The following is an 11,194-nucleotide window of genomic DNA, read 5'->3' on the forward strand; positions in this document are numbered from 1 at the left end:
TTTTCTAGGGAGAAGCAGACTGTAAATGCTCAAAAGGAGGGTTTCTTAAAACTATCATATAAGAAAGGGTTGTCCCTTCTCAGTAGCCTGGAAAGAAGAGGCCCTAGGATTCCAGCAAGTTCAAATCAGCCAGAAAATCCTGCAGAGGCTATTAATCTACTAAGGTCCCGCAGCTGGGAGGAAATCTGATTAACTCTACTTCCCCAGCTGGGCTCTAGGGTAGACTATATAGTTGCTTTCTGAAACTAATATAAAGTGGAAAAAGAGAGACAGGCAAGAGGAAGGGTAAACGAAGACTGAGAATAATAGCAGATACTAGAAACCTGCACCAAATAACTTGGCTCTGCTGTTAATTTGGAGCAAGTCACCAATTCTTTAAGGCTCAGTTTTCCTTTCTTTAAAAATGTGAATAAAACTGTTTCATGGCCAGATATAAAGCTGGAATCTCTTTGATTTTCTTAAAGAGTCTTTGTAGTAGGTCTAGGGGTTTTACTCTGTGACCAGGGGGGATCTGGCCAAAGAATTTCTCCTAGGATTGCCTGCTGCATGGGCTCTGGAGAGAATGAACTCAATCATAACTGATTGGTTTCTGTTTCCTTTCAAGGCCAAATATTATAGCAGAATAAAATATTCGGAGCGCAAAAGAAATCTAAGGTTTTGATTCAACTCTCAATTTTTAAGAGAGAATAAGCCATACTCACATGTGAACTGTGGTCCACTGTGATTTTTATTTGTTTGTTTTTTTACTCACACACCATTACATTCTTTTTTAAAAAATCAAGGCAGTGTTTTGAGAGAGCTCAAGAGATTAACTCCACAACCTCCCCACCCCACCACCTACACAGAAAGGATGGGGCTGTGGATCTCAGCCAGCAGGCCAAGTGTTAAACGCAAACCAGGGTCTAACACGCGATTGGCCAAATACCGGGAGAAGATCTGGTTTTCGCTGCCTCCGTCCAATGAGCACCCCGAGTGGGAGGGTTTGAAGGTACTAAGGAGTTTTCCCCCCTTTTTTCCTCTCCACCCCCTCCCATCGGTGACCGTCCCCCATCTCTCCCCCAATGCCGCCAGTTTGTTAAATTAATGCAGTAAGAAAGTAAGAAGCTCTGAAGGAGTCCTGGCAAAAGGAAGATGGGCAAGCTCAGAGAACCGAAATGCATCTGAAGCCTTGGGCTCCTGAGAGCCGTGGGGTCGCCGTGGACCCACGCAGCCTCTGAAACTTGCCCCGAGCTTTCACACGCCTGCAGCCCCGAGCAATGGGACACCTTTCCTGCAGCGATCATAACTTATTCGGCGAGTACCAGAGAACAGGGATCGCAAGGAGACAGCTAAACCAGCACAGAGGAAGGGGAATAAAATTCTGGGACTTGGTCGCGATGCGCCAGCCTGGCACACTCCCCGGGATTTAACTGAAGGCACCAGCGCCGTCAACCGCTTTCCCCTCGCCCCTGTACCCTCCTAAGGCCGGTCCAGGGGCATAAAGCCCAGCTCTCTCTACCCAAGATGCTAGCCCAGTCTAACTGTCTGAGGCCAACGCTCAGATCTTCATAGATTCCCCCCCCCCTTGCGTAGAGCTGGCCGTTTAAACAGAAAAACAAGGGTGAAAAAAAGAAAATATACCCACCCCCAAACGTGCCTCCCCAGCGCCGCAGGGAGCCAACAGACACGCTGGAGTTTAACAAACAGCAATACTCTTCGCGCTCCTGAAAAGCAGGGCCGGACGCTCTCCGTGGTGCTGAAACGCTTCGCGGCCGCCGCTGTCCGTGGTACCTAGAAGCCCCTTCTCTCCAATTTCCCTTGGGGCTATTCCTCCGGCGCCCCTGTCTCCCACCTCCTCTTAACATCTGGATTTTTTTTTTCTTTTTTTCCATTGCGCTCTCTGATTTTGTAAGTGCCAGCCCGCAACATTTTTCTTTTTTTTTTTTTTTTGCCCCGTAACTCGTGGACTACAAAGCACAAGGACCTGAAAAAATGTACAGCTTCAATACTCTTCGACTATACCTTTGGGAGACCATTGTATTCTTCAGGTATGTAATTTTCTACTGACCACCACGCTGTTGTGGAAATGGGGCAGGGGAAGGGGAGAGGAGTACAGAGGCTGACTCTGTCCATGGTCCCCTCATTTGGGGGGGGGGGGCGGAGGTGCTGTGTATCGCTGCAATCGGGTCCTTTCATCCCCCGCTCCCTCCTCCCCCCATTCCCCCCCGCAGGGTGTCTGGCTTGTGCGTGGAGGTCTGAGACAGTCACTGCTCTGGCAGCTGTTTGTTTCTTGCTGTTTGTTTGTTCTTCCCCCTGCTGCACCCTCCACCACTGGCCCCAGGCCCTCCTGTACGTATATTGGTTTACACTCGGCTGAAGACTTTAAGGGGAAGCTTTAGGAGTTACTCAGTTTAATTAGGACTGCATTCTCTCTAACCGCAGTGCCGAAAACCTCAGCTCTCCCGTCTGAGAGCCAAGTGACAACTAGCGGTGACGGAGAGGGTTGCACTCGAACTCACTGAACACAGAACATTTTCTTTTTTTTTTTTAATTGATGTTGTTTTCTTTTTGTATGGAGGGGGCAGCTCTGAGTGCTTGGAAAAAGATCGTGTAAGATCAGTTTATAAAACTCTGGATTTGAGGGCAGAGTAAATTTATTTAGAAACAATATTGAAACAAATTTCCCTTTTGAAACTTTGACTCCCTCTCTCTCCCCTACCACCTTTCCAAACTCTACTTTGTTAACCCAACAACTGCAGTTCCTGAATCGACAGGCAATTCTTGCCTACTCAGTTTCTTAATTTATGCTTCTCCTTGACTAGGTAGCCAAGTTCCTCTATTGTCTTACAGGTTAAAATTCTCTGCCTACAGGCTTGGCATTCTTATGTTAGTACAACTGAAAAGTGAAAAATCACCTCTTCAAGAAGCAATGAAATAGATAAGCTTTTTTTGTAAATTAGTGAATCATACCATTTCCAGAGGTAGTGATGATAAATTCCATTTACATGAATTAAAAAAAAATTATTCTTCTTCTGTGACCTGCAGGAATTATTAATCTTCCTCATTTTAGATGCTGCTTCTCATGTTTTACCATGGCACTTAATTACCAATTATTTGAAAAATCAAGTTCAGGTTTGCTTTTAAATAAGTAATAAGTGGTTTTATTTTATATTCTTTAATCTTAAACCAGGAAATAATTCTTCTAGAGTACTCTGGCTATGAATTGATCCTCGAGCTAATCCATTGGTTGATTTATTAAACGACATTCTACTTTCAATTATAAAGGTCTACAATTGAGCCTCTTGTCATGCCTTTCTTCTGAGATGAAGAAAAGACAGCCCTCCTTAGATGCCCAATGTGAAAGCTTCTAATCTCCAGTTGAAATAATTCTTTACTAGGCCACAATCCTGTCTACAGTTCAGAATGCAAATAGCCATGGAGTGAGAATGAAAAAAAGTGCAACAATCCAGGGCCTAGTGAAATGTAGGTACTTTATAAGGGAAAAGGCAGGAGGTGTACCCTCAATTTAATAATAGCAAATCCATTCTTCCTTGTCCTGTGTAGCAAATGCTATGGAGGTGGGACACTTGGTAACATTTGTATGCAAATCGCTTTTCTGTTTGGTTTACTAGAGACAGACCTGAACCATCTAGATTAAAGAACAAATTAACAGGACAGAATGCATCTAATAAACACACACAAACTCATTTTTCTTCATGAATAGTTTGTAATGCTTGATATTCCTCTCCCAGACAATGTATTTCCAAAAAGGAACACATCATTCAAAATATTTGCATTGTAATCGTTTTATTCAGGTTCTGAATATACAGTGTTAATTCTTCAAGTAAATTGATGGTCATCTATTAGGAAACCTCATTCAATACTTCTTTGCTCTACATATGCCAAGACATACATGAGCTACAGTGGATATGGGATATAATTCCATGTGTTTATAAGGAAACAAGAGTAGTTACCACAGAGAGCTGGAAATAGGGTGATAGGTACCATGGTACTTTCAAAATACAGGAATGGCTATTTTGACAGTAAATGTTTCAGAAAAGCATCTTTCTAAAAAATGAAATAATAAAAATAATACTCGAACTAGGAAAATAATCAGCAATTTTTCAGATGGGGAAATAGAAAGGTCACAAGGAAATAAAGTGAGGAGGTTGTCTTTATTTTCAATTCTCATTTTTAATATTTCAGGTAAAAATAGAAAAGGATAAAAACCTGGAATCTTGTTAGAATATATGTATTGGTACTTGGAGACTGGTCGCTCCCTGGAAGGTTCCAGGCGAATAACCCCTTTTCCCCCAGGGTATAGGCACTGTGTTGGAATGAGCCAATCCAATCATCTCTGGCACCCAGGTACTGCTTAGATTAAATGATGCCAGCTGCTCACCTTGTTGGGGAATCTGGGGGCTAGGAAAGGAAAGGCTCTCGATAACAGAAGGGATGCTGCATCAGCACATAACCAGCGAAATGGCCATGATGACAGCAAAACAAACAAAACAACCATCCAAGTGAGTGAGGCCAAAAGCTCACAAAGTGCCAAAAACAGAGAGTGAATTGAGAACTGAGAAAGAGCTGAGGAGGAGACAGAGGGTTCTCGAGATAAACAGCATTGCAGCGCTGATCAACTCTGTGCCCACAAGTAAAATGAGGTAGATGGGGCTGGAATTCTTGCCGTAATATTTGAGGAGCCTATGGTTCTAAAATTCTATGAATAGCATTCTAGAATTCAATAATCTAAATTTTGTCATTTTTATTGTCAGTTGTGGTTGGGACTTTATTGCAGACTGGTCATAAATAAAAGACATATATAGACTGTATGAAAGCACCTTCTTTTCCAAGTCAAAGGGAACTTAGCTTTGATTTCCAGAGCCCTTATAGGCGTTTGTACTAAGGAAGGCCCAATGTAATCACAAAATTCCCTTGCCTTCTGAGTAATTCATACAGGCCCATAGTACACAGCAATGTTTCTCAATCTTGGCATTAATGACATTTTGTGCTGTATGATTCTTAGTATTCTTCCTAGTCCTACACACTGCAGGATGTTTAAGAGTGTCCTTGTCTTCTACTCATCCCCTAAATTGTGAATTATCAAAAACATCTTAAAATATTGCCAAATTCTCCTAGAAGTATTTTGAATTTTGAAATTAAAAAATTTCATACTTTGAAAATCAGTGGTATAGAAAAACCAAGTTTTTCATCAGCTTCTCTGATAGCATTATTATCAAAAAGTCTCTTTTCCTTGAGTGCTCTCGTGGCACACACAAAACTCTCCAGTGAAGTAACTAGGACTCTATCACCTATCTGAGAGAATAAAGGCAGGATACATCTAGAGCAGTCCATGGTTGGTTTATCCAACAATTCTTGGATTTCCTTACACACCGTTTCCAGCTCACCTCAGTAGAGGCTTCCCTTGCACAGGATTTTGTACTGAATATAATATTTATTTGCTAAAAATCTCTCCAAAACCTTGAAGGGAAAATGTTACTATCTACACCAGGGTCAAAATGAACGTGTCAAATAAATTGTTTCCCATTTTGGTCCTGAGAAACTACCCAGATGAAAGTTAAATGAGCTTTCCCATGAGGTGGTCCCTTTAGCTTCCCGATCTTCAAGCTTACCAAGAGAGGCAAATGACCACCTTAAATTTTTCCCTCTTGGTCGCATAGCTCTATTTTGCTTCCAATCTTACCGCTGCATTTTGGAGACTGCAGGATGTGACTAAGAGCTCATGAAATGGGACAATGACTTTTTTCTAGGGAAAGAAGTCCCCCTTTGAACAAGTATGTGTTATGCCCAATCAAAAACATCAATCAGTTTACCATTTCTCTGGGTTTGAGATCAGGAGTGAAAGAAAAAAAGAAAAGTCATGGATTCTTCCCTCCCCCCCACTCCCCCGTCCCATCCAGGTTGGGCAAGGACTCTGGACTAGTAACTGAGATTCTAAATTGACACATAACTTCCAAATACTTGCAAAATGAATAATGGTCTGCAAGAGAATATTTAGGGGATTTCTGTAATCACCTTACAAAAGAGGTTGTAACTATGTGGTCTAGTGGAAAAAGAAGCGAGCGGGATTATGAGTTGAGAGCCCCAGCACTGCTCCCAACCTGAAGCATGACCTTGACAATCTCTTCTTGCTGAGGGAACTCAGTTTTCTCACCAATGAACTCAAGCAATTGGATTAGATACCTCTAAAATCCTTCCACCGTCTCCTAGGTTCTTCATCCAAGACAGAGGTTATAGCCATGAAAATTCAGAAGGAATTTGCTTCACTGGTTGACACAGCCTTCATTTCTTTACTGGGCACTTGTTTATTACATACTTGTGTGTTCAGACCAAAACTAGGTACTTTGCAGGAAAGACAGAGGTGCAGATGCCACAAATCTTGTCCTTGCAAAAAGGGGAGATGCTGTTCTTTTTAAAAGCATATTAAAAGCCTTCTTCTAAGGGCCCGCAGAGCTCTCCTCCAGGCAGCCTGCGTGCGCGTCCTGCGACAGCATCACATTTATGTGGGCGTCATTAACTTTATTTCCTTCATCAGCTGGCAGAAGCCAGAATGATCTTCAAGATGGATGGCTATGTCTCCCTGCCTGGCCATCTTAACACCATTCTGCAGGTTTTGAAGCATGCTTTAGGGAAAGCAGCCCTTGCCCAATGGGCAGGAGACTTGGTACCCACAATTTAGCTAGGTGCATGACCTTGAATGAGTTCCTGGATCTTTCTGGCCCTCAGTTTCCCCAGCTGTGATGGAATGATGCAACAAATCACTCTTACTAATCTTTTTTTAGCTGTGCTAGGTCAGGATTATCTTCTCCCAATCTCTTCCCTGGCAGCACAGTTTGGGTTTCAGCAACTGCAGCATATTGTCATTATTATAAGGAACAGCAGTATGGAATATATTCAAAATCAAAGGATGAAAGAACTAAGAACTCTATTAAGCCACTTCACTCACTAGAAAGTTGTCGGTCCCTGAACAGTCTCCTGAAATATCCCATAAATATGTCCATTCTCCCAGAACATGCTCAATATGGTGAGAAAACACGAACCTTAAGCACATCCTCAGAGTTCTGAAGAGTGGCATTCAAAAGAGAGGCCAAATGTTTGTATGGCTTTTAAAAATGATCCTGTTTTGGTTTTTCTTTCCCACATACAGCCTGTAGTTAAAGGGAGGGGGGGGAACTCTTTACCAAATCCCACTCATCTTTATTTCCTATATTGTTATTAATCAAAAGCATATTTATCTGGGAGAAACACTGATCACCTTTGGATAATCAATGGTACTACACTGAGCTGACCTAAGAAAAAGTAAAAGGTGTGGAATGCTTTTTTTAATTAGTCTATAGAGCCTAGTCAGAAGTAAATACACAATTTGTCAGTCTTTGAAATGCTCAAAATGGATAGTGAGTCATGAAATTCCTGCAGCTTTAGTGGACCTAGAAGTCTTAGGCCCAATTTATTCTATGTAACTCCAGTACAAGAACTGGTGTAAATAAGCAGATCATTTCTTTAAAGAAAAAGACTAATTCTGGTTCAATAGTGTTCAGAACTTTTGGCAACTCTGTCAAATGGTGCAATGGGCTACCTCAGAGGCAGTGTGATTTCTTGTCAACAAAGGTATGCAAGCAGAAATCCACCTTTCAGAAAGGATGTAGGAGAAAACGAAGCTTCTTTTGTGGAATGAGGTTTGTATTCTGGTGCAAAAGACTAGAGAAATTACAGATCAAGGACAAATTTTCCCAAAACTTGTTTCCTGCTTTTTTGATTCCTAAATTTTCTAATCCTCCTAAGTTCTCTAAATCACACCACAAAAACACTCTCACTAATACCCTTCCTTTCCTTAAAAAGGATTGGATAATGAGGAAATTGGGTAGTGAGCTCACAAAAACAAACAATTGCCACAAAAAATTACTCAAAGGAAATCACCTGGGTTATGCAAAAGTCTGGTTTTAAGAAACAAAGACCTCAAAATAAAAGAATGTCAGTGCCAGAAGAACTTAGCAGAAAACGTACTGGAGGTCACAGGCCAGGATGGTGTTCAGTGGATTGATGGCCTGCCTCAGTGAAGGCCTCTCAGCCTGACCTCCAGCTGTTTCCCCTGAACCAAGACTAACCCACCACAGAAAATACCATTGGGCAAGCTAGCAATTCATTCAGAAAGCACTTTAGAATAGAACAATGCATGGAGATGCCAGGGAGCGGGGCTTATTCACACAGTGCCTATGCTTTGTAATTCAAACCCTCAAGTGGGGTGCAGAGGCCCTGGAGCTTTTGAAACTCCTTTTAAAGAATCCCTCTGTGGTTTTCTGAAGTTGATATTGTCCGAAACTCCCGAGGCTAATTCAGTGCAATTAGATTACCACTCTCTGCCTTTGAATTCGACTGTTTTTCAGTGTCCAGAGCTAAATGAGTTTACCATCTTAACAAGGAGCTGCCGACAGTCATTAATCCCAGCTGTGAACTGGGCAACAGCTCCTGGATAGAGCTCTCTCCTGCTTTATATACTGGGCAACACACCAGTATCTAGACAACAGGTCTCTTCACCTCCTCCCCACAAGGTCCATCCTCAACAGCAGCCCAGCTACCCCAGAAAATCACGCTTTTCTTCAGAGACTCGACAGAATGAGTGAGTCTGAGCACTGGAAGATTCCTTCCCCTCAAACACCAAACCAAGTGATTACAAATCATAGTAAGTGTCAGAATAAATCTGCACTCCACAAGGCTTTCAAAATATGATCTTTTAGAAGCAGATCACCTGGTCTTTCTGTACAGGTACCTCTCAGTGGGTTTGAACAGCTAACTATAGGTTAGACATCCAGCACTTTAAAAAAAAAAAGTTGTCATGGGGTAGATTCCAAGTCATGGCTACTTCTTGTGCCACTCAGGAACTCTAACGGGCCTTTTCAAAGCCACTGCTGTCAAGTCAATGCAACTCCAGGTTTCCAAATCTGTGTAGGAGGAGACTGCCCATCTTTCTTCCACAGGGCAGGTAGTAGATTCAAACCACTCACCTTTCAGTTAATAAGAAACATATAACACCACTAGAGTGCCTTAATGTCCTGTAGCTGTCCTAATGTTCCTGTGTCCTAATGAACACATTAAACCATTCTCAAACCAAACTGAGAGACTTGTCCAAAATACTGCTACCAAAACTGTACCGGACCCCAGACACTTCTATTTTAACAAGATTCTCTAAGTGCAAGCTTTTCAAACTTAAATATGCTTGAGGATTTCTTTAAAATGCAGGGTTTTGACTCCGTAGGTTTGGGTGAGGCCTGAAACTTTGCATTCCTAATAGCTCCCATGTGATGCTCTAAGTGATTCTGACTGGGGATTCCTGACAAAGATCAACACATTTATTTTGCGGACAAGGAGAGTGAGGCCCAGTGAGCATAAACAGCTTCCTCAAGGTTATGGCATGAGTGGTGATGCTCCGTGAGCCATACACAATCCTGCGCAGACTCTAAATTCACTCCCCTTGCCTATGCTCTCTAAAATCCATGTACTCTGGAATAACCATGGTACTATCATCAATCCTCTCCCACATTGCCAACCCTTATAAATACAAACACACCCCCACTGAGAGATTACTCATGGAGCTGACCGCACACCTGAACCGTGGCCTGGACCCTGAAGTCCTCTTGTCCCCAAAGCTTCCATTCACCAGTTTGGATCATTTTCCATGTGGTGTTAAACAGAGGAAGAGGGCATCAGAACAACGGCCTTTGGATCCTCGCTCCAAGGGCTCTCCAGGACACAGCAGTGAACATGTCTGCATTGATGTAGGAGGTGAATCAAGGTATTCAGTAGGAGGTAGTATATGGCTTTTTTTTCTCCAAGGCTGCTCTCAAATACAAACCTTCCTTCCATATTATATTCTTAACCTTGCCTAACTAGAGACTTGCTTAGAACTCCTGCATGTTCAAAGCTAGCTGCCCCAATCCACCGTCTGTCTGTCCTTATGGCCATGTCCTTTATTCTTCTCCACCCCTTTGACCTACCAGCCTTTCTGCAAAGCATTTTACTGTCTTACATATCATAAAGAGTGACTACTCTGATCTTCAGCCTTTTGAGAGCTCCATGTTTATTACTGTGTGCTCAGGTTTGCAACATTCCCCAGCTCAGGAGGGAGGCAGCAAGGCTCTCACAACCAGCGCTGCCAGGCAGACTTACACTTCTGTCTTACAGAAGCACTGTATAGTTCAGAGAGTGTTTCACATCTACCGTTCCATGTGAGCCTCCCAATCACCTTTTAAAAATAGAGGTGGGACAATGGTTACTATGCCCATTTAGGAGTTGAGGAAACTGAGGCTTAGGAAAGAAAATGGACTGTTTATCTCAGAGAAAGCTTTGATTTAAACACAGACATATTTGCTCTTAGATCACCACAAAATCCTTGAAGACATTGTTGCATGTCATCAGGAAGGATCAGTTTTTGGAAAAAGACATCATGCTGGGGAAAATAGAGGGTCACTGGAAGAGTGGAAAGACCCTCCACAAGATGGGCTGGCACAGTCATGTAACAGAGGGCTCAAGCAGGAGGTTGATGCAAGATAGGGTCAGGTTCTGATCTGTTGTTCTGAGGTCATTATGACTTATAGTTGATTTGACAGCATCTGATAACAACAAGCTCACCACTTTCAAATATATATGTGTGTGCATTCTGTATATGTATATGGGTGATGCTGTGACTTTATCAGTCGGCTCAAGTGTGTCAGAGATGATGAGAATGGTTCAGATCTGTGGTTCATAGGGTCGCTGAGTCGTAGTCCACTCAACAGCACCTAACAACAAAAATATACACGCTTATGCTTCAAACTCTGATGACACATGTGTTACATGTAACACTGCTAACAAAACGTCAGTCGTTTGAATCTACCGGCTGTTCCTCAGGACAAAATGGGTAGCCTCCTTCAATAGGGAGCTCTTGTGGCCTAGTGGTAAAGAGCTGCCATCTTAAAGGTGCATAGTTCAAGTCCACTGGCTGCTCTGCAGGATGAAGATAGCCAGTCTCCTTCCATGTAATTTACTGCTTCTGAAAAAAACCCAATGGAGGGTCAGCTAGGAGTCTGTTCTGACTCAACGGTACATAACAACAACCTTCAATAAAGATTTCCAGGCTAGGAAACCCTACTGAGGATTGCTATGAAAGGGAATTGACAGCTATAGGTATTTGTAAGCGTGTGTGTGTGTGTGTGTGTGT

General features: G+C 42.6%; 1 protein-coding gene across 3 annotated transcripts in view; it reads left to right on the forward strand.

The window, feature by feature from the left end:
• The first annotated feature begins 1,651 nt into the window (after positions 1–1,651).
• Positions 1,652–11,194, forward strand: part of GLRA1 (glycine receptor, alpha 1) — a 193,588-nt gene continuing 184,045 nt past the window's right edge. For 2 of the 3 annotated variants that reach the window (XM_006893676.1, XM_006893678.1), the window contains exon 1: positions 1,658–2,027. In XM_006893676.1, the coding sequence (XP_006893738.1) occupies positions 1,972–2,027 (56 nt within the window). In that variant the 5' untranslated portion in view covers positions 1,658–1,971. Of the gene's footprint in view, positions 2,028–11,194 lie in introns of all 3 variants that reach the window. The other variant, XM_006893677.1, reaches the window with a different exon arrangement.

The sequence above is a fragment of the Elephantulus edwardii genome, unplaced genomic scaffold (assembly GCF_000299155.1).
Source record: "Elephantulus edwardii isolate Elephantulus edwardi_28Jun2011 unplaced genomic scaffold, EleEdw1.0 scaffold00130, whole genome shotgun sequence".
In the NCBI taxonomy this organism is placed as follows: Eukaryota; Metazoa; Chordata; class Mammalia; order Macroscelidea; family Macroscelididae; genus Elephantulus; species Elephantulus edwardii.